This window comes from Taudactylus pleione, unplaced genomic scaffold (assembly GCF_031769625.1).
Source record: "Taudactylus pleione unplaced genomic scaffold, aTauple2 ptg000490l, whole genome shotgun sequence".
NCBI classification, from domain to species: domain Eukaryota; kingdom Metazoa; phylum Chordata; class Amphibia; order Anura; family Myobatrachidae; genus Taudactylus; species Taudactylus pleione.
In genome coordinates this window covers 1,183,534-1,208,407 of record NW_028284892.1, presented here as the reverse complement: position 1 = coordinate 1,208,407, position 24,874 = coordinate 1,183,534, and the positions used below count along the sequence as shown (strand labels likewise).

The 24,874-nt window shown below is 46.6% G+C and overlaps 2 protein-coding genes across 11 annotated transcripts in view; one reads left to right on the top strand and one right to left on the bottom strand.

The window, feature by feature from the left end:
* ARHGEF11 (Rho guanine nucleotide exchange factor 11) overlaps positions 1-11,684 on the top strand; it is a 130,505-nt gene extending 118,821 nt beyond the window's left edge. For 4 of the 7 annotated variants that reach the window (XM_088449640.1, XM_088449639.1, XM_088449642.1 and 1 more), the window contains 4 exons: positions 6,094-6,189; positions 8,513-8,808; positions 10,311-10,497; positions 10,905-11,684. In XM_088449640.1, coding sequence (XP_088305766.1) covers positions 6,094-6,189; positions 8,513-8,808; positions 10,311-10,497; positions 10,905-10,954 — 629 coding nt within the window. In that variant the 3' untranslated portion in view covers positions 10,955-11,684. The remainder of the gene's footprint in view (positions 1-6,093; positions 6,190-8,512; positions 8,809-10,310; positions 10,498-10,904) is intronic. The other 3 variants (XM_088449645.1, XM_088449643.1, XM_088449644.1) reach the window with 3 other exon arrangements.
* LRRC71 (leucine rich repeat containing 71) overlaps positions 11,560-24,874 on the bottom strand; it is a 102,512-nt gene continuing 89,197 nt past the window's right edge. For 3 of the 4 annotated variants that reach the window (XM_088449647.1, XM_088449646.1, XM_088449648.1), the window contains one exon: positions 11,560-13,596. In XM_088449647.1, the coding sequence (XP_088305773.1) occupies positions 13,486-13,596 (111 nt within the window). In that variant the 3' untranslated portion in view covers positions 11,560-13,485. The remainder of the gene's footprint in view (positions 13,597-24,874) is intronic. The other variant, XM_088449649.1, reaches the window with a different exon arrangement.

The following is a 24,874-nucleotide window of genomic DNA, read 5'->3' as shown; positions in this document are numbered from 1 at the left end:
GTCACTTTGCTTTTAGTGAGACTTTAGGAGACCTCTACTAATTAACATGTGTATAGGACATATGTAATAGAAGCTTCAGATGTTCTGTGCGTTTTATCTCTTACGGTCTGTGCTTTGATCATTGCACTGGTGGGTAACTAGCTCCGATAGCTTGTCTACAAGGGGCTCCAAGACTGCCAAGAGATTGTGGCCCTTAAGTTTCAAACACATAAGTTAGTACGTAGTATATGAGTTAAGAGATGTATAATTCAGTTTACATTAGTACAGTTTGCTGTACTCCCCTGACTATGTACATTACACCTCTACCTCTTGGCTTTGTACCTGGCTTTAGGTGTGTCACTCGGATTATCTCCCCGTGGTTCATCTCCTGAGGCTGACAGTGGTTATGGTGAATGGGGACAAAGTCTGCTTCCTACTGGCTGACAGCTGTGCCCCCGCCAAATTTAAAGCCAGGCATCATCACGTCCACTAGATACCCCTTCCCGAGACATTGATTTACAGTACATCCCTATACGTCAGTTTACGCTACACCGTATAGGGATATATATCAGTCCTGTTAATTAGGGACCTCTGTGCTAAATTTGTAAAGTTGTTTGAGAAGAGGCACATTATGTTTTAATTATGGACCTCAGCTGAGTAATTACATTGAGGTATAGGGCAAGAAGTTGAAATATATTGCGTCCAGCGCATTACACAGGATATGTGATGGTGAGACAGGGTGTGCACGCAGAGACCTGTCATTCCCATGGGAATTGTTCTTCATTCACTATGCGGGATGCAGCGTGCGCTCAGGTGTAACACTCCGTGAGCTTTGGATGTTACAGAGACCACTTTTCAGAGCTTGGATCGTGTATGCGCAGGTGGAGCAGACCTCACTTCATAGTAAATAGTGATCTATCTAAATAGTGAGCCAACTGCTACAGTACCTTCTGCTCCACATGTGTAATAGTTTCCACACAGACATCCGTGTCTATGGACTTCCACATAGAGATGAAAGTTTTGAACTTAACCAACCTCGAGGTCTGGTATTCCCCCTCAATTGCTGAGTCCCCCCCAAAGGGCTCCAACGCTCCAGTGATGATGATGATGATGTGAACTTCCCATTATCAACAGAGAGAACAAAATCGGAAGCTTTGGGATTGGGTTGGGGGGTGGGGGACAATCTCTGGATTGTTGGGAAGACTAGGTTGGCAGGAGGACATATTCCAGATACTCCACCCAGGACTAAATGCTAACTTGGTATTATGAGACAAGTTCTCCGACCTATATCATCATCTGGTTTTGTCCTCACCGTGATTGGGAGATTTCAGTGTAGATTCTGCTAGTAATGTATTCTAGTCACAGTCTGAGATCATCACCCTCATAAGATTGCAGCAGGGAGGCAGGTGCTGACAGTTTATATGTATTAAGCAGTGAATCAATGGTCAGTATTCGGTAAATACAATTTAAAATAAAAATCATCATTTGCAGTGTTTAAAAACTTCCACAATGAATTGAACATTTTCTGGCTTCAAACCTGTAAAACTTCTCAGCTGAAATAGTGTCGTGTAATTGTTGAATGTTGTCATAAAGCAGCAATAGAACAACGTCCGATGCTGGGCATACACTATACAATTATTGGGCTGAAATCTGCAGTTCGCCCCGATAATTGTGCTGTGTGTGCGGCCAACCGATGCTAAAATATCGATCGGTCAGGCATGCCGGAACGTCCAGCAGCCCCGTGCCATGCAGTATTCTGTAAGTTAAATGTTGGCCACAACGGGCAGTGTATGCCCAGCTGCGGCCGACCGACAGACATTTCCCCTGTTCCTTCACAAGGAAGGAAAGGGGAAATGTCTCCTTCCCAGAGGCAGATAACTGGGCCAATATACTGTGAGATATCTCACAGTGTATGCCCGTGATATCTCAGTGTATACCCGTGATATCTGCTGGCTGTCAGGCTGCCAGATAAAATGTCTGTCTGACAGGTATTTTATATGGCAGTGTATGCCCGGCATAAGGAAAGCATTTAAGATCATTCTTATGTGGTGTGTTTGGATCTATTTATAAAGAATATTTTAGCACTTTTTTTTTAAATGTTTAGAGAATTTTCAATTAAACGTCTTAGACAGAAAATTGCAGTGCTTTAAAAACAGCAATAGAGTGTAATGGATATACAGTATTAATATATAGAACGCTTGTCTTGCAAATGTTTGATGTTTTTGTCTTGGACTGCAATTACAATATTATCCACATGATGGCACTGTTGGACCACATTTGCGTTGTCAGCAGATAGAAACTAACTTTGCTTTATATTTCAACAATTTGAATTTAATCTGCCGTACAATTAGGGCAAGGTAATAAAAAGTAATAAAGAAGAAGAGGAACATCTTCTCAGCCTATGGAGGTGCACGCAGGATCAGCCTACTGAACTGGCCAATATTTGCGTGTAAGGAGCCTTCTTCAAAGTGACACAAAGCTGAGAGAGGTTTATGATGCTGGGCTGACTGACGTCAGTGGGGCTTAGCCAACATACAGCAAGTCTCCTCCTAGGCTCCCGGATATTAGGTACTAGGGGGTATATTTACTAAAGTGCGAGTTTTTAGAAGTGGAGTTGTTGCCCATAGCAACCAATCAGATTCTAGCTATTATCTTCTAGAAGGTGCTAGGTAAATGTTAAGTAGTATCTGGTTGCTATGGGCAACATCTAAACTTCTAAAAACTCTCCATTTAGTAAATATACCCCCCAGGTTATGGGTCTTGAACCTTTGGCCCTCCAGCTGCTGTGGAACTACACATCCCAGCATGCCCTGCCACCTTTTTGATATAACAGCATGCTAAAACTGTGGCAGGGCAACTGTGGCAGGGCATCCTGGGATCTGTAGTTCCACAGCAGCTGGAGGGCCAGTGGTTGAAGATCCATGTCCTAGGTATTCTGTATTATTCATTTAATTAAATTATCCCTTTAATTTCATTTAAGTCTCTTCCCTTCATAAGTATGTCCCTGTATGAAAAAAAAAAAATGCTTTTATTTTTATTCCCAACAATTAAGTGAATTAAGAGACTCACACAATGCCCGTCGCTGCTGCCATCCTGTAAAAATATGGTAATGACTTACCTGCCGCCTTGTGCACCGAGATGCCCACCTCCGATGTCTCACATCCGCCGCTTATGTACAAAAGCTAACACATTGGTCGCCCTTCGGACCTCTAAGACGCAGGGGCCTCTTCAGCGGCATACAATGCAGAGGCACACTGGGGCATGTCCAGTAATGGTCCTGACACGTCTGTGCTTTTCTAGCCACCCCATTACCTCCCCCAAACGCTACCTGTCACTCATTTTGCAATAACATACTCTCTGCTACCGCCGTCGCTAATCCATGGCTGCATGGTCGCGCCCCCTTCTTCGGGCTCGGTAGATCAGGAAACGTTTTTCTACAATGCCTCCAGTAGTAGTGTCCCTTATACAGTGCCTCCAGTAGTAGGGCCCCTTATGCAAAGCCTCCAGTAATAGGGCCCCTTATGCAATGCCTCCAGTAGCAGGGCCCTTTATGCAATGCCTCTAGTAGTAGTGTCCCTTATGCAGTGCCTCCAGTAGTAGTGCCCCTTATGCAATGCCTCCAGTAGTAGGGCCCCTTATGCAATGCCTCCAGTAGTAGGGCCCCTTATGCAATGCCTCCAGTAGTAGTGCCCCTTATGCAATGCCTCCAGTAGTAGTGCCCCTTATGCAATGCCTCCAGTAGCAGGGCCCTTTATGCAATGCCTCCAGTAGCAGTGCCCCTTATGCAATGCCTCCAATAGTAGTGCTCCTTATGCAATGCCTCCAGTTGTAGTGCCCCTTATGCAATGCCTCCAGTAGTAGGGCCCCTTATGCAATGCCTCCAGTAGTAGGGCCCCTTATACAATGCCTCCAGTAGTAGGGCCCCTTATGCAATGCCTCCAGTAGTAGGGCCCCTTATGCAATGCCTCCAGTAGTAGGGCCCCTTATGCAATGCCTCCAGTAGTAGGGCCCCTTATGCAATGCCTCCAGTAGTAGGGCCCCTTATGCAATGCCTCCAGTAGTAGGGCCCCTTATGCAATGCCTCCAGTAGTAGTGCCCCTTATGCAATGCCTCTTGTAGTAGTGCTCCTTATGCAATGCCTCCAATAGTAGTGCTCCTTATGCAATGCCTCCAGTAGTAGGGCCCCTTATGCAATGCCTCCAGTAGTAGGGCCCCTTATGCAATGCCTCCAGTAGTAGGCCCCTTATACAATGCCTCCAGTAGTAGGCCCCTTATACAATGCCTCCAGTAGTAGGGCCCCTTATGCAATGCCTCCAGTAGTAGTGCCCCTTATGCAATGCCTCCAGTAGTAGTGCCCCTTATGCAATGCCTCCAGTAGTAGTGATCCTTATGCTGTGCCCCCAGTAGTAGTGCCCCTTTTGCCGTGCCCCCAGTGGTAGTGCCCCTTATGCAATGCCTCCAGTAGTAGTGCCCCTTATGCCGTGCCCCCAGTAGTAGGGCCCCTTATGCTGTGCCCCCAGTAGTAGTGCCCATTATGCTGTGCCCCCTGTAGCAGTGCCCCCAGTGGTAGTCCCCACTCCCAGTGCAGAACAGTCCCCACACCCCTGTGCAGAACTTACCTGACTTCACGCTGGGCAGGCTGCTTCACCGCTCCACTCTGTCAGGGCTCCCGCTGTCACTGCCACTGACTAGATCAAACTAGATCCAGCAGATGCGCGGGCTCCAAAGAATCGCGGGTGATATCATGACTTCACCCGGCACTGCATCACTGGGAACACTGGCCTCTGAAGCGATCAGGGCCTTCTTTAGCCTCTGATCACTTCAGAGGCCAGTGTTCCCAGTGATGCAAGTTGGTCGCATTCTACCGGCGGGAGAACCGGTAAATCGTGATCGACATTTTGGGCAGGTCTGCCAAGAGAGATTGTAATTACATTTTAGGTTCCTTGTGTCAAAGTCACTTATAGGTATATAACCTAGTATGTGTGATTATTATTAGTACAATAGCTCATTTATATACCTCAACGTTTATTTTTCATGAAGTCGTCCTTTTTAAAACACAAGTTGAACCGATACTAGTAAGTGGTCGTGACGTGCAGATGTCTACTCATGTTGACCCATATAAAGCGCATTTCGGACTGGGACAGTATTTGGGAGGATAGAACCCTGTCATATGATTAGTAATGTACCCTATTAATTACTAAGCCAAAAAGACCCTGTTAAAATAATGGACTGCATTCCATGAATACTGGCTCGTTCCACAAAATGGCTACCGCCATTCTATCTATGTGACCAGTCCAGTTTCAAGATTAGTATTTGACCCCTTCAACCTGAGTGGAAAATATGTAGAAGGGAGGGGGAAGGTCTTCCTCAGCTCTGAGTGGCTCCCAGCATCGTCTTTCTTACAATTGGCACTTGTGCAAACAGGAAGTAAGGTGTGCAATGAAAAAGAGCTTCCCCCGAATAGAATAGACTTTAAATTCTGATTATGTGGAAAAACTTGCGCATTTTCCTTAGAATGTGTTAACTTTTAAAGCAAATTATGGACACAAAAATCAAGTAATCCTAAAATGCATAAGTTTGAAGATCATATTAGAAGTACATATATGTGGCATAAGGTTCTAATCAAGAGAGCAGATTTTTCCTTTGCACATTTGACTTCCTGTCTGTAACCTGATTGGCGGACATAATAAGTGGTTTCAGGGCTTGAAATGGCTTCTTACGGAGCATAAAAAGATAATTATACAGCATCGGACTTTAAGTCCTGGTATGGAAAGCAAATGTGTGGGGTGGATAGCGGACTTTTCAGGCCGAAGTTTGCGCGGACACGCAGACTGGTCAGCATCTCCCAATGTCTCTTCTCAGTGAATAAACTGTCCAAGTAACATTTCTGTCTCATAGAAGCTCTAGCAACTATTTGGTTGATCTCATTCCACTCACGTCTACAATGATCTATTTCCTCCTGAGAGTTACCGATCAAATGTGCACACTAACGATCTTTCAGCTGATTTTCTGTTTTTATCTTCTAAATTTTATTTTTGTTTTGTCTTTTCCACCATATTCCCCCTTCCTTTTTTTTTTTTTTTTTTTCTCTTTTATCTGGTGTCTTCTGCACAGCTGAGGTGGTGGGCAGTAATGATGTCATACCGTTGCCAGACAGCGGCCAGGCAGACAGAGTGTTGCGGGAAGCTGGTGGCGGAACTGGTTTAGATGGTAAATCTTTTTTGCGTTGCAAGAATGGCCAGGAGAAGGAGGCGGCTTTAGTCACCGAGACGATGCTTCGCTGTGTATCTTCTCACCATTACCCTGCTCACACCGTGGCATCACCCTTCTCTAAATTACTGATTTAAAAATAAAAAATTCCCCCCAAAAAACTCTTGTAAGTAAATTATAAGCCACTACGCCAACTAACGTTCCTCAGATTTATAGTAGTGGACATTTTAAAGGTGATATTTTTCTGAGCTGATGATCAACGTGAAAGTTCAGCTTGTGCCTTAATACGTGTTATTTTCTATTGTTAGAACTAGTGTAGGTTCATCATCTTTTAACGTCTCTCAAATTTGTTGTGTTGAGGATTTATTTTTACCAAGTGGCCATGTTCTTTTTATTTGGCAAAGGCAAAATTGGTTGGGCAGCCTGTGGGGGAGATTTAGCAAACCTTGGAGAAAGTACCATCCAATCAGCTTCTAACTGTCATGTTACAGGCTGTGCTTGAAAAATTAGTTATGAGCCGATTGGTTGGTACTTTATCTCTCTTTTTTCTGTGTTTGTTAGGATTTTGAGGGTATTTCTACAATGGCTGCTGGTAATGATTTATGTTTTATATTGAACTTTTACGGGATCCCCAACTCCTCCTAAACCTCGTTCTATAAAGTGGTAAATTAAGTCCCACATTTGTTTAGTCCAGTTGACACATTGCCCCTTACTGATTGGCTGGCAGATCATTTATATGCATGAGAGTTTGCACCTTTCTGCTAGAGGATAATTTGTTGTCAATTTTTTAAATGTTGTCACTTTTTTTTTATACTGCTGTCCGGTGCCCGATTCCCTGATGTATTTTAATGTATATGTTTCCTGCCTAAGTCAGTTAAAACAGAGGTTCCTATGTCGTTTCATGTGTAAACTGCTGAATTGTAGATTTTTGATGTTATTATGAAGGTTGGGGAAATTCTGTAAATTAATCGCAAAGCGGAAGAAAGTTGCGTAATCACTTATAATGTGATAGTTGTGACATCACCAAGGTCATGAGTCGCAGGGAATAGTCTGCCCGTATCTGTGTGAGTAGTTGTGTCGGTGAGGTTCTGTATAGAGCGCTTAGAATGTTGAAATCTGTCGTACAGCATGGAGTGTCTCTAACAGTGCCCGTAAGCGGGTAACCTGTGTCGGCACAAGACGGCTTCATGTTTTAATAACACCGGAGAGTAGCATAGTACCTGGAACTATATACTCTCCAGTCAACAGCTTATTTGCAAAGCTGAGTGTATCTACTTATTTCTCATTTACAGACCTAATTAAAAGCAAATCCATATGTATTGTATAAGGGGGACAGAGAGAGATTCCCAAGTTTCTCTTGTTGTTTAAAGGTTTTTGATAAAGGCCAGTGTGCTAGTGACTGTAATCCTGAAGGCGTGATTGTATTTCCCACAAGGTTTTATTTACGGTTTGTGGACAAGTGGCCTTTTTAGTTGCACTTTGGCTGTGCTGCTATTTGTTGTGTAGCGTTGCCTGTAGAAACACCCACAAGGCCAGGCTGAGGAGCCTGGGTGCTCACCGGGCAGTGTCATTCGGTCCATGGTGACGTAAGGTCTTTATAATGCACTCGACAGTGCTCCCACAAGCCTGTGCGCTGTGTTCACGTTGCCATCATATATTGACAGATAATGATTTTCCAAAGACACCGGGGCCATTATTTTATTTACTAGCCTTGCGAGTTGCAGGAACTGGCAGAATTCGGGCAGGCTAGCCCATATTTTTAAAGCAGCAATGACTCTGGCCGCTTTAAAATAACGGGATAACTTGCCAAAATGACATACTTCATCCCTCACCCATTTTGAACCTCTCCTGGAAACCATGATAAGCGAGGCATGAGGTATTTCTTTGCAGGCTCCTCACGCATGGCTAATTTGTTCAGACAATAATTGATCTTCACCAGCGCGCGTCCCTTCCAAGGGTGATGCCTCATTACCTCTCGCTCATTTAGCTAGCTCATTTTATTTTTCTTCCCTCTCCATCTGTCTCGATCTTTCCTCGCAGACCTCCTAACTCCCATGTCTTTTCCACATTAACGTTGCCACTTGTCATGCAAAGATAGTTGAGTGAATTCTAATCTGCTAATCCATTGGTTTGAACGCTCACAAAGGTTTGCTGAGATTGGGAATGAATCGCTGTCTACGTGTCTCTCGCTAAATATTTGTGTCTCCTTTGGCCAGACGTTCTTCTGCCATCAGAATAACCGGTCGCTGCATGTGTTTTGTCTTCAAAATCTGGATTTATCCGCCTGTCCCTAACCTATGACTCTCTCCACCCCGCATAATAGGAAATTTGTTTTACGTGGTTATGCCATCTGTTCCCACGTTGCCCCCACCCGAGGAAGAGCCCCAAGAATCTCCAGAACCCAGACAGTGTAGAGAACCAGCGAGGAGTCCATCATTACCCAAATCTCAGGACTTACACAGTACGCAGACCAGCCATCCGAAATGTCACAGTCCAACGGCTCGAAGGGCGGAAAGTCAAGCATCCCACTCAGATCTGCCACCAAATTTGGTAATTCAAGATGTTGATACAATCTTCAGAACAATGGAACAGCTAACAGCCAAATTACATAGGTTACAGGTGAGAGCCGGGACCATGTTGCAAACCTCAATCCAAGAAGTTGTATTTTTCAGGGAATCTGTCGGATGAGAGGGCATGCTGGGAAATGTAGTTCAAGGTTTAAATTTCGATCAGATTTGCTTTTCCTACACTTATATTTATCAAAGGCTAACGCTCCACCTCACCTCTATGGGGGGAATTCAAGTGTGTTACACACCTGCGCCCACTAGATGGCGCCCGACAGAGCACTTCAATTGTTGCTCCGTTCGGGCTCACACAGCCGCCGGCGCTGACATTTCTACTCGCAGCCTCCCGAGCTGGCGAGCAGAAATAACCAAAAAGTAACCCGTTTGAGCTCTCAAACGGGACTTTTCACGGGTGCAACAATGTCCCATCATCAGTGGTCGAAGTGGGGCAGTATACAGCGGTATGACATACCGCCACTTCCCGGCCCCACTTCATTTTAGATTTAGAAGAGAATGCACCAGCTGGATCCCAGTGCTGGAACAGCGGCGGCAGTGTGTAGAGATGTGTCCCGCAGGGCACACATCTCAATCGGGCCAGTGGAGGCGCTGACATGTAGCCGGGGTAAACTACCTGGTCCCGGCTGCACTGTAAGCACCACGCACTGGGCGGCTGCCAGCCAATCACGAGGCTCGCAGCCGCCAGCCAATCGCGGGACTCGCGGCCGCCAGCCAATCGCAGGGCTCGCAACCGCCAGCCAATGAGAAGCTGCCAAATGGCAGCTTCTCATTGGCTCGCAGCGGTGCCAGATAAACTGCAGTGAAGACCCGAGGATCCCGGTGACTACACTCCAGCAGCGCAGGTAAGAGAGAATTAGAGAGAGGGGAGGGTGTGAGAGAGGGAATAGAGAGAGGGGCAGACAGAGGCAGGCTAGCTATTGTAGGGGGTGAAAGAGAGAGGGAATCAGTAAGGGCAGGGTGTGAGAGAGGGGAGCAGGCAGGAAGAATTGTGAGGGAAGGGGTTAAAAGTACAATGGGGTGATATGGAAGCAGGGGCCCATGGGGGCGGGGGAGATTCAATCTCCATACCCCCACCTCTAAATTACCACTTCGAGCACTACCCATCATTATGACAGGCTCCTAACTAGTTATAAAATAATCTAGTTGGTCTATACAGGGAAAGCTTTTATATTGGCTGTTTGCATAATAATGACGGACACATAGTTTTTTGCCTTATCAGTATTTAGGCAGCATGTTTTTTTTTTTTTCCCAGACTGCTGCTGTACAGCACCGGGCATCTCTGGGAAAATGGCGGCGGCCATTTTCCCGGTGACTCGTGCATGCGCAGTACTGCTGTCCCCAGGAATTTTCCCGTAGACCCTCGCATGCGCAGTAGATTCTACTGCACGGCTAGAGAGAGAAGGGGGCCCGCACTAAGTCTGCACATGAACCCCCTCTCCTAAAATGCTCCTGCCTCCGCTGTTCCATAATGTAATATGTGGGATTTCCGCAGCGCTGTATGTAAGCGTTAATGCTCGCCTTTCTATCACCTTTGCGCAGGAGGTGGAGTCCGCACACCAGGAGCTCTTAAGGTCCTTAAGAACTGAGGCCACAGAAGACCGACCACGCCAGCAAGAGCCAACCACGGAGGTGAGAAACCAGCCAGAGGTACAACACGGGACCAGTGTCAGTAGTAGCTCTCTCTTCTTTGTGAAGAACAGCATGTCCGTGTCGCTCCATCGAGACGGTAAGCAACGCCGTCTTAATTCACCGTTGTATAATGGTTATTACATGGCACTTAACATGGAAAGCAGGCATGTCCCCTACGTAATACTTACACAGAAATGTGAAAAGACTACTTATAACAAGATTTATTTATTTAAGATTTAGTTTATGCTAAATGTACCTTTTTGCATGTCTGCATGAAGTCGGCCATCTTGTGAGCAGGAAGTACAAAAGAGGGGGAGGGGAACCATTTTAGGTCTGATTTTTATTCCTGAGGAAATTTTTGAAATAAAAAGTTGACCTACACGACATTATATATATATATATATATATATATATATAGTGCCATTCACAAATCGTATCTTTCATTTTTACAGAGCTTTGTGTATTAAACAGTCATTAATGCCGACCTGTTTTGTTTCCCCTTAGGCCTTACAGATCCACCTGATAGCGCTTTAAACTTTACCCTGGGCCTTTAACCTTGTGCACGGACGCCAAAAACCGCTAGGGTCTCTACCACTACTCTTCTCTCCTCTCCCTCCCCCCTCCCCCTGTATGACCAGACTACCAGCAGGGGGCCGGGGCGCTTGAGACGCAGTGACGCTTGCCAGTTTAGGCCATCGGCACTTTACAGTTGAGCTCTGTATTTAACAGCCAAACTTGGATTACAAGGAAAAGACAACTTTAAAAACTTTTGGAAAGAGAGAAAACAAAGAAACTGGAATTTATTATTTTTGGAAGAAAAAAAACAAAAACACAAAGCATGTTAGCTTGAAAAATGAAATATAAATATATATATATATAAAAATATGTATAGTTATGTACCTATTTAAAACCGAAAAGACAAAAATACCTACATTATCGCGGATTGGTTTCTAAAGAGAAAAATGGGGAGTGTTTGCGCCCCTAACCCCTGAAATTCGCATGGCTCTTCCGTTTGAATGGCCCTTGCAGGAATGCGACCTCTTGTGGATGGTCCTACGCTCGGGGACGTATGGTCTGGCTTGTGTTATCCCACTGCACTGTGGAGAGTCTATAGAAAATGCACTATTCCCAATGACAAGAGAGCAGATTGGCTGCCCCCTCTTTTTTTTGTTTTAATTATAAATATGTATCTATGTGCATTTTTTTTTTATTTTGTATATAGTTTTTTTTTTTTTTCCCTCGTCCAACTTGTAATAAAACTGGCTTTTTACCACTGGTGTCTTTCATCAACTCTGAGGCTGATTTGTATATTATGAAGCTAATTGAGTGCCGAAAGAATACCACTAAAGCTAGGGGGCGTGGCCACACAATCTTGGGGGCGTGGCAGCACCTCCCTGGCCGCTATGATCAGTTATCGCAGTCATTTTCAGCCCACACCCTGCAATATCCCAATGTATGCCAGGCAACGTTCTGTATTTCCGCTGTACAGGAAATGTAAATACCATGATTGTTTTCACCTTGGATCAACGCAATTAGAATTTATGAAAGGTTGAACTTAATAGACTTGTGTCGTTTTTTATTTAGCTATATTAACTATAACATACATTTTTAAAGTATGGGATCTTTTACAGTAGTACTTGAATTTGTATCAATAGTTGCGTTATATAAGATAATTTGCATTTCAAGTTTAGAGCCATATCCAATTAGCCCCGAACACTGTTCGGGCGCTAATTGATCCTCGTGATCAGCGAAAAATGGGGCTTTTTTCGCCGATAATCCCCAATATTTTTTTTATCCCTATCCTATTAATTTGGGAGAATTAATAGGATAAGCTCGCGGCCCTATGTGTTCTCGCGTTTTTTTGGGCAAAAAAAACGGCACTTATCGTGGATTATTTTTTGGGACATATCAGGCCCCGAACAAAAAAAAAAAAACCCGATAAGTGTCGTCGTCATGCCGACTACGGGGCTAATTGGATAGCCCCGAGCGAGTTAATTAGCTGCGGTAATTTACCGCGGCTAATTGGATATGGCCCTATGTGTTCTTTAAACCAGGTGGTAACAGGTGTGACCTTATCTGCAGAGAATCTACTGACTGGCCCAACTCTAAACTGTAGAGTGAAATTACAGCTGGCCAATATATGTGGATCTACTAAGGAGATGGGTAGCTTTGAAGATCTTAAAAGGGCAATAGAAATAAATGCTAAGACAGGCTTGTTTATCATCTATTTAGATTACAGTTTTTAAAATGGTCGGCCAAATTTAATGATTGACGCCTCGAGGTGCGTTTCATCCAGAGTTAAAGTATCCTATAATATGTAAAGTATAAACTGAAAACCCTTTATCTCCCGAAAACTTGCAAACTAGTCTGTTTAGAATCCTCACACCGCATTAGTTCTAAAGCAAACATCTGTAGTTTTATACCTGTTATGTGTGATGTATTTGTCATTATACAGAGAATGAACAGAGAATGGTTCGGATGGACAACCCAAAGGCAGAACACTCTGGAGGTGGATCTCCTGACGTCACCATTGAATTGGAAGCTGTATGGGTTGAAGTCAGGGGCACTTGACCTTGTCTGATGGACTGCTGACCTGATGGGAGCTAAATGGAGGTTACAGGAAGGAGGAGGTTCTTCGGTATATTACTGCTATGCTTCCTACGGATGTGGGTTTAATACACATTGTGTCAGTGTTCTTTAAAAGAATTGGATTTTATTATAAGTCCATAACACTTTTATGGGCTGAATTAGTTCATGTGAGAATATAGCCAATCCTTTCACTAGTAACATCACTACAGCATGAGGCACTGACTTCTGATTGGATAATGTCATTAGTTCTTGGTCACTTGATTGGCTGAATATAGATTTAGCTCCCTGTGTGTCTCTGTGACGGGTAAAGTACTTGTGAGTAATGTAGCCTCAGACATCTAAGACAAGTGAGCCAGAAGAGACGTTCAAAACCTGTATTACTGTAATAGTTACATCAGACATTGGGAGAATATAATCCCTGCAATAGAGTGACTGTGCTTCCTTCTTCAGCAGGACCAACTCTCCACTCATCCCTGGGGACTCTCCTCCAGTCCTTTCACAGTGGCTGCTCATCTTCAGACGATCTGGAGGGCTTCATAGGGTCTCGGGGCAGCATTATTTCCTGGATCCGAGCAAAGGTCACACTTTCATCAGGGAAGTTGTTTTTCTACAGATAAGGGAAGATCAATCAATCGTAGATACCGCTGCCATTCACATTGCACAAGTTTGATTAAACTGGCTTAAATGCCAAAAAAAAACACACGCTCTGTGCAAGAGGCAGCTATTATATGTTAGGGTGAGGAACCCCATTTATAATTTGGTGACCGATAGTGGTCATTGTGATTCTGTACAAAGGTGTAAGTGTGGCTTTGTGATAGCAAAGAGGACATCTTCTATTTATGCAGGCCCAGTCAGCAATATCTGTATGGTGCCAAAGCTGGCATTGCCATGACGTAGGGTGAGGGGAAAGAGTAATTAGAGAGTGAGGCAGCCTATACAATGGCTGTGCACCCACTATACAATGGCAATGTACAACATAAAGGAAAGCGCAGGAGAATCAAAAAGGTTTTATTGTGACTGTTAGTTATCATATGATTGTTGGTGCAGCACAGCTACAGGTAGCAATGAAGCAGTAATCCTCTGTCTGCCCACTAGGGGGAGACAAATTGTCTTTATTGCAATCACTGTGTACATGATACAGACACAAGTTCCCATATTATTGCCATTTTATATTCAACGCTATGAGCATGAAATTTAGATTATTTGCATAATAAAGTGATTTCTATCATGTTAAAGACTATGTAAATGTGAGTGTATAGGCCCATAACCTTTTATGGAGAGTGGACACCAATAGTTGGTAAAGTACACAGTATACTGATGACTATATCCATCTGCCCACATGCCAGCCCTATGCAAATCACATTTTACCTGAATTACACCCGTGATGATAAGCTGATTAACTTTAACCAATCTCTATTTTACTGCTATATACGCTAACAAGTAAGCAAGAAAACTGTTTTATGAACGACCGTCGCCTCACACAGTGGGAACAGCCATTTTGTTGCTTAAACCAATTGTCCTGGGAACCTGGAACTAGTTACAGTGCATGTCCCAGTGATGTAAATGAAAGGCTGCACTTTAATATATGCTGATCTCTCTTCACTATATGTACATAAGGATTGGACCATATTGGGTAATTAGCTTTCACAATCTTATTCCAGGGATAGCAACGTCCGGCACTCCAGCTTCTGTGGCAGGGCATGCTGGGATGTGTAGTTCCACAGCAGCTGAAGTGGTTGCTTATCTCTTACCTGACAAAATTGTAAAAATGTAAAATGTCTCCTACTAAAACTGCAATAAAAGTCTATTTTGGTCTCTGTTGCAATACATATTAGGCCAGTGGTAGATGGCACAGCACACGTAATGAGGTCCAGAGAAAGTACTTATCTGTACATAACCAGGGCCGAAGCTAGGATTTTTGTCACCCGGGGCAAGGCCATAATTTGGCACCCTCACCCCCACAAAAAACAGCACAGAGGTAATACCCCTTATAACACATTATGCCACACAATAATGACCCTTACAACACATTATGCAACACATTATGCAACACATCAATGCCCCTAATAGCACATTATGCCGCCGTAATGCCCCTTACAACACATTATGCCACAAATGAATGCCCCTTATAACACCTTATGCCACACATTAATTTCCCTTCTAACACATTATACCACCGTAATGTCCCTTACAACACATTCTGCAACACAATAATGCCCCCTACAACACATTCTGCAACACAATAATGCCCCCTACAACACATTATGCCACAGTAATGCCCCTTATACATTTATGCCACAGTAAGGCCCCTTTTACATTAAGCCACAGATTGGCTTGCGACCAGCACCCCATTAGACTGATGGCGTCTCTGTGCCTCTCAAGGCCGGGATGCGTCTCCAAACCCACAAGAGCAGCAACCTAGTCTCCCGGTCACTTGCCCCCTTAGCGCACCCCCCCCTAGCTGCGGCCCTGACATAACACACAGCAGCTATATATACAGCGTGCTCACCCCCACACACACAGCCGCTATATACTATGTCAGTGTTGGCTAACCTTGACACTCCAGCTGTTGTGGAACTATATATCCCAGCATGCCCTGCCACAGTTTTAGCATGCCCTAATAGCAAAACTGTAGCAGTGCATGCTGGGTTATGTAGTTCCATAACAGCTGGAGTGTCAAGGTAAGCCAACACTGTACGATGTGCTTACCCCCACACACAGCAGCTATATATAGAGCGTTCTTACCCACACACAGCCGCTATACAGCATGCTCACACACACAGCCGCTATATACAGAGTGCTTACCCCCACACACAGCCGCTATATATACAGCATGCTCACACACACACACAGCCGCTATATAGAGTGCTTACCCCCACACACAGCCGCTATATATACAGCATGCTCACACACACAGCCGCTATATAGAGTGCTTACCCCCACACACAGCCGCTATATATACAGCATGCTCACACACACACACAGTCGATATATAGAGTGCTTACCCCCACACACAGCCGCTATATATACAGCATGCTCACACACACACACACAGTCGATATATAGAGTGCTTACCCCCACACACAGCCGCTATATATACAGCATGCTCACACACACACACACAGCCGCTATATAGAGTGCTTACCCCCACACACAGCCGCTATATATACAGCATGCTCACACACACACACAGTCGATATATAGAGTGCTTACCCCCACACACAGCCGCTATATATACAGCATGCTCACACACACACACACAGCCGCTATATATACAGCATGCTCACACACAAACAGCCGCTATATACGGAGTGCTTACCCCCACACCCAGCCGCTATATACAGAGTGCTTACCCCCACACACAGCCGCTATTTATACAGCATGCTCACACACACACACACAGCCGCTATATAGAGTGCTTACCCCCACACACAGCCGCTATATATACAGCATGCTCACACACACACAGCCGCTATATACAGAGTGCTTACCCCCACACACAGCCGCTATTTATACAGCATGCTCACACACACACAGCCGCTATATACGGAGTGCTTACCCCCACACCCAGCCGCTATATACGGAGTGCTTACCCCCACACACAGCCGCTATATATACAGCATGCTCACACACACACAGCCGCTATATAGAGTGCTTACCCCCACACACAGCCGCTATATATACAGCATGCTCACACACACACACACAGCCGCTATATATACAGCATGCTCACACACAAACAGCCGCTATATACGGAGTGCTTACCCCCACACCCAGCCGCTATATACAGAGTGCTTACCCCCACACACAGCCGCTATTTATACAGCATGCTCACACACACACACACAGCCGCTATATAGAGTGCTTACCCCCACACACAGCCGCTATATATACAGCATGCTCACACACACACAGCCGCTATATACAGAGTGCTTACCCCCACACACAGCCGCTATTTATACAGCATGCTCACACACACACAGCCGCTATATACGGAGTGCTTACCCCCACACCCAGCCGCTATATACGGAGTGCTTACCCCCACACACAGCCGCTATATATACAGCATGCTCACACACACACAGCCGCTATATAGAGTGCTTACCCCCACACACAGCCGCTATATATACAGCATGCTCACACACACACACAGTCGATATATAGAGTGCTTACCCCCACACACAGCCGCTATATATACAGCATGCTCACACACAAACAGCCGCTATATACGGAGTGCTTACCCCCACACACAGCCGCTATATACAGAGTGCTTACCCCCACACACAGCCGCTATTTATACAGCATGCTCACACACACAGCCGCTATATAGAGTGCTTACCCCCACACACAGCCGCTATATATACAGCATGCTCACACACACACACAGCCGCTATATACAGAGTGCTTACCCCCACACACAGCCGCTATTTATACAGCATGCTCACACACACACACAGCCGCTATATACGGAGTGCTTACCCCCACACCCAGCCGCTATATACGGAGTGCTTACCCCCACACACAGCCGCTATATATACAGCATGCTCACACACACACACACAGCCGCTATATAGAGTGCTTACCCCCACACACAGCCGCTATATATACAGCATGCTCACACACACACACACACAGCCGCTATATAGAGTGCTTACCCCCACACACAGCCGCTATATATACAGCATGCTCACACACACACACACAGCCGCTATATAGAGTGCTTACCCCCACACACAGCCGCTATATATACAGCATGCTCACACACACACACAGCCGCTATATAGAGTGCTTACCCCCACACACAGCCGCTATATATACAGCATGCTCACACACAGTCGCTATACAGAGTGCTTACCCCCACACACAGCCGCTATATATACAGCATGCTCACACACACACACACAGCCGCTATATAGAGTGCTTACCCCCACACACAGCCGCTATATATACAGCATGCTCACACACACACACAGCCGCTATATATACAGCATGCTCACACACACACACAGCCGCTATATAGAGTGCTTACCCCCACACACAGCCGCTATATATACAGCATGCTCACACACACACAGCCGCTATATAGAGTGCTTACCCCCACACACAGCCGCTATATATACAGCATGCTCACACACACAGCCGCTATATAGAGTGCTTACCCCCACACACAGCCGCTATATATACAGCATGCTCACACACACACAGCCGCTATATAGAGTGCTTACCCCCACACACAGCCGCTATATATACAGCATGCTCACACACACAGCCGCTATATAGAGTGCTTACCCCCACACACAGCCGCTATATACAGAGTGCTTACACCCACACACAGCCGCTATTTATACAGCATGCTCACACACACACACAGCCGCTATATAGAGTGCTTACCCCCACACACAGCCGCTATATATACACAGCATGCTCACACACACACAGCTGCTATACAGCATGCTCACACACACACAGCCGCTATATAGAGTGCTTACCCCCACACACAGCCGCTATATATACAGCATGCTCACACACACACAGCCGCTATATACAGAGTGCTTACCCCCACACACAGCCGCTATTTATACAGCATGCTCACACACACACAGCCGCTATATACAGAGTGCTTACCCCCACACACAGCCGCTATTTATACAGCATGCTCACACACACACACAGCCGCTATATAGAGTGCTTACCCCCACACACAGCCGCTATATATACAGCATGCTCACACACAAACAGCCGCTATATACGGAGTGCTTACCCCCACACCCAGCCGCTATATACGGAGTGCTTACCCCCACACACAGCCGCTATTTATACAGCATGCTCACACACACACACAGCCGCTATATAGAGTGCTTACCCCCACACACAGCCGCTATATATACAGCATGCTCACACACAAACAGCCGCTATATACGGAGTGCTTACCCCCACACCCAGCCGCTATATACGGAGTGCTTACCCCCACACACAGCCGCTATTTATACAGCATGCTCACACACACACACAGCCGCTATATACAGAGTGCTTACCCCCACACACAGCCGCTATATATACAGCATGCTCACACACACACAGCCGCTATACAGCATGCTCACACACACACACACAGCCGCTATATAGAGTGCTTACCCCCACACACAGCCGCTATATATACAGCATGCTCACACACACACAGCCGCTATATACGGAGTGCTTACCCCCACACCCAGCCGCTATATACGGAGTGCTTACCCCCACACACAGCCGCTATTTATACAGCATGCTCTCACACACACACACAGCCGCTATATAGAGTGCTTACCCCCACACACAGCCGCTATATATACAGCATGCTCACACACACACAGCCGCTATACAGCATGCTCACACACACACACACACACACACAGCCGCTATATAGAGTGCTTACCCACACACACAGCCGCTATATATACAGCATGCTCACACACACACAGCCGCTATATACAGAGTGCTTACCCCCACACACAGCCGCTATATATACAGCATGCTCACACACACACAGCCGCTATATACAGAGTGCTTACCCCCACACACAGCCGCTATTTATACAGCATGCTCACACACACAGCCGCTATATAGAGTGCTTACCCCCACAGACAGCCGCTATATATACAGCATGCTCACACACACCCAGCCGCTATATACGGAGTGCTTACCCCCACACACAGCCGCTATTTATACAGCATGCTCACACACACACACAGCCGCTATATATACAGCATGCTCACACACACACAGCCGCTATACAGTATGCTCACACACACACACACAGCCGCTATATAGAGTGCTTACCCCCACACACAGCCGCTATATATACAGCATGCTCACACACACACAGCCGCTATATAGAGTGCTTACCCCCACACACAGCCGCTATTTATACAGCATGCTCACACACACACACAGCCGCTATATATACAGCATGCTCACACACACACAGCCGCTATATACAGAGTGCTTACCCCCACACACAGCCGCTATATATACAGCATGCTCACACACACACACACAGCCGCTATATAGAGTGCTTACCCCCACACACAGCCGCTATATATACAGCATGCTCACACACACACAGCCGCTATATACAGAGTGCTTACCCCCACACACAGCCGCTATATACAGAGTGCTTACCCCCACACACAGCCGCTATATATACAGCATGCTCACACACACACAGCCGCTATACAGCATGCTCACACACACACACAGCCGCTATATAGAGTGCTTACCCCCACACACAGCCGCTATATATACAGCATGCTCACACACACACAGCCGCTATATAGAGTGCTTACCCCCACACACAGCCGCCATTTATACAGCATGCTCACACACACACAGCCGCTATATAGAGTGCTTACCCCCACACACAGCCGCTATATATACAGCATGCTCACACACACACAGCCGCTATATAGAGTGCTTACCCCCACACACAGCCGCTATATATACAGCATGCTCACACACACACACACAGCCGCTATATAGAGTGCTTACCCCCACACACAGCCGCTATATATACAGCATGCTCACACACACACACACAGCCGCTATATAGAGTGCTTACCCCCACACACAGCCGCTATATATACAGCATGCTCACACACACACAGCCGCTATATAGAGTGCTTACCCCCACACACAGCCGCTATATATACACAGCATGCTCACACACACACAGCCGCTATATATACAGCATGATCACACACACAGCCGCTATATAGAGTGCTTACCCCCACACACAGCCGCTATATATACAGCATGCTCACACACACACAGCCGCTATATACAGAGTGCTTACACCCACACACAGCCGCTATTTATACAGCATGCTCACACACACACACAGCCGCTATATAGAGTGCTTACCCCCACACACAGGCGCTATATATACAGCATGCTCACACACAAACAGCCGCTATATACGGAGTGCTTACCCCCACACCCAGCCGCTATATACGGAGTGCTTACCCCCACACACAGCCGCTATTTATACAGCATGCTCACACACACAAACATCCGCTATACAGCATGCTCTCACACACACACACAGCCGCTATATAGAGTGCTTACCCCCACACACAGCCGCTATATATACAGCATGCTCACACACACACACAGCCGCTATATACAGAGTGCTTACCCCCACACACAGCCGCTATATATACAGCATGCTCACACACACACAGCCGCTATATAGAGTGCTTACCCCCACACACAGCCGCTATATATACAGCATGCTCACAAACACACACAGCCGCTATATAGAGTGCTTACCCCCACACACAGCCGCTATATATACAGCATGCTCACACACACACAGCCGCTATATAGAGTGCTTACCCCCACACACAGCCGCTATATATACAGCATGCTCACACACACACAGCCGCTATATAGAGTGCTTACCCCCACACACAGCCGCTATATATACAGCATGCTCACACACACACACAGCCGCTATATACAGAGTGCTTACCCCCACACACAGCCGCTATATATACAGCATGCTCACACACACACAGCCGCTATATAGAGTGCTTACCCCCACACACAGCCGCTATATATACAGCATGCTCACAAACACACACAGCCGCTATATAGAGTGCTTACCCCCACACACAGCCGCTATATATACAGCATGCTCACACACACACAGCCGCTATATAGAGTGCTTACCCCCACACACAGCCGCTATATATACAGCATGCTCACACACACACAGCCGCTATATAGAGTGCTTACCCCCACACACAGCCGCTATATATACAGCATGCTCACACACACACACACAGCCGCTATATAGAGTGCTTACCCCCACACACAGCCGCTATATATACAGCATGCTCACACACACACACAGCCGCTATATAGAGTGCTTACCCCCACACACAGCCGCTATATATACAGCATGCTCACACACACAGCCGCTATATAGAGTGCTTACCCCCACACACAGCCGCTATATATACAGCATGCTCACACACACAGTCGCTATATAGAGTGCTTACCCCCACACACAGCCGCTATATATACAGCATGCTCACACACACACACACAGCTGCTATATAGAGTGCTTACCCCCACACACAGCCGCTATATATACAGCATGCTCACACACACACACAGCCGCTATATAGAGTGCTTACCCCCACACACAGCCGCTATATATATACAGCATGCTCACACACAGTCGCTATATAGAGTGCTTACCCCCACACACAGCCGCTATATATACAGCATGCTCACACACACAGCCGCTATATAGAGTGCTTACCCCCACACACAGCCGCTATTTATACAGCATGCTCACACACAGTCGCTATATAGAGTGCTTACCCCCACACACAGCCGCTATATATACAGCATGCTCACACACACAGCCGCTATATAGAGTGCTTACCCCCACACAGCCGCTATATACAGAGTGCTTACCCCCACACACAGCCGCTATTTATACAGCATGCTCACACACACACAGCCGCTATATACAGAGTGCTTACCCCCACACACAGCCGCTATATATATATACAGCATGCTCACACACACACAGCCGCTATATACAGAGTGCTTACCCCCACACACAGCCGCTATTTATACAGCATGCTCACACACACACAGCCGCTATATACAGAGTGCTTACCCCCACACACAGCCGCTATTTATACAGCATGCTCACACACACACACAGCCGCTATATAGAGTGCTTACCCCCACACACAGCCGCTATATATACAGCATGCTCACACACAAACAGCCGCTATATACGGAGTGCTTACCCCCACACCCAGCCGCTATATACGGAGTGCTTACCCCCACACACAGCCGCTATTTATACAGCATGCTCACACACACACACAGCCGCTATATAGAGTGCTTACCCCCACACACAGCCGCTATATATACAGCATGCTCACACACAAACAGCCGCTATATACGGAGTGCTTACCCCCACACCCAGCCGCTATATACGGAGTGCTTACCCCCACACACAGCCGCTATTTATACAGCATGCTCACACACACACACAGCCGCTATATACAGAGTGCTTACCCCCACACACAGCCGCTATATATACAGCATGCTCACACACACACAGCCGCTATACAGCATGCTCACACACACAGCCGCTATATAGAGTGCTTACCCCCACACACAGCCGCTATATATACAGCATGCTCACACACACACAGCCGCTATACAGCATGCTCACACACACACACAGCCGCTATATAGAGTGCTTACCCACACACACAGCCGCTATATATACAGCATGCTCACACACACACAGCCGCTATATACAGAGTGCTTACCCCCACACACAGCCGCTATATATACAGCATGCTCACACACACAGCCGCTATATACAGAGTGCTTACCCCCACACACAGCCGCTATTTATACAGCATGCTCACACACACACACAGCCGCTATATAGAGTGCTTACCCCCACACACAGCCGCTATATATACAGCATGCTCACACACACACAGCCGCTATATACAGAGTGCTTACCCCCACACACAGCCGCTATATATACAGCATGCTCACACACACACAGCCGCTATATACAGAGTGCTTACCCCCACACACAGCCGCTATTTATACAGCATGCTCACACACACACACAGCCGCTATATACGGAGTGCTTACCCCCACACCCAGCCGCTATATACGGAGTGCTTACCCCCACACACAGCCGCTATTTATACAGCATGCTCACACACACACACAGCCGCTATATATACAGCATGCTCACACACACACAGCCGCTATACAGTATGCTCACACACACACACACAGCCGCTATATAGAGTGCTTACCCCCACACACAGCCGCTATATATACAGCATGCTCACACACACACAGCCGCTATATAGAGTGCTTACCCCCACACACAGCCGCTATTTATACAGCATGCTCACACACACACACAGCCGCTATATAGAGTGCTTACCCCCACACACAGCCGCTATATATACACCATGCTCACACACAAACAGCCGCTATATACGGAGTGCTTACCCCCACACCCAGCCGCTATATACGGAGTGCTTACCCCCACACACAGCCGCTATTTATACAGCATGCTCACACACACACACAGCCGCTATATACAGAGTGCTTACCCCCACACACAGCCGCTATATATACAGCATGCTCACACACACACACAGCCGCTATATAGAGTGCTTACCCCCACACACAGCCGCTATATATACAGCATGCTCACACACACACAGCCGCTATATACAGAGTGCTTACCCCCACACACAGCCGCTATATATACAGCATGCTCACACACACACAGCCGCTATATAGAGTGCTTACCCCCACACACAGCCGCTATATATACAGCATGCTCACACACACACACACACACAGCCGCTATATAGAGTGCTTAGCCCCACACACAGCCGCTATATACAGAGTGCTTACCCCCACACACAGCCGCTATATATACAGCATGCTCACACACACACAGCCGCTATATACAGAGTGCTTACCCCCACACACAGCCGCTATATACAGAGTGCTTACCCCCACACACAGCCGCTATATATACAGCATGCTCACACACACACACACAGCCGCTATATAGAGTGCTTACCCCCACACACAGCCGCCATTTATACAGCATGCTCACACACACACAGCCGCTATATAGAGTGCTTACCCCCACACACAGCCGCTATATATACAGCATGCTCACACACACACAGCCGCTATATAGAGTGCTTACCCCCACACACAGCCGCCATTTATACAGCATGCTCACACACAGCCGCTATATACAGAGTGCTTACCCCCACACACAGCCGCTATATATACAGCATGCTCACACACACACACAC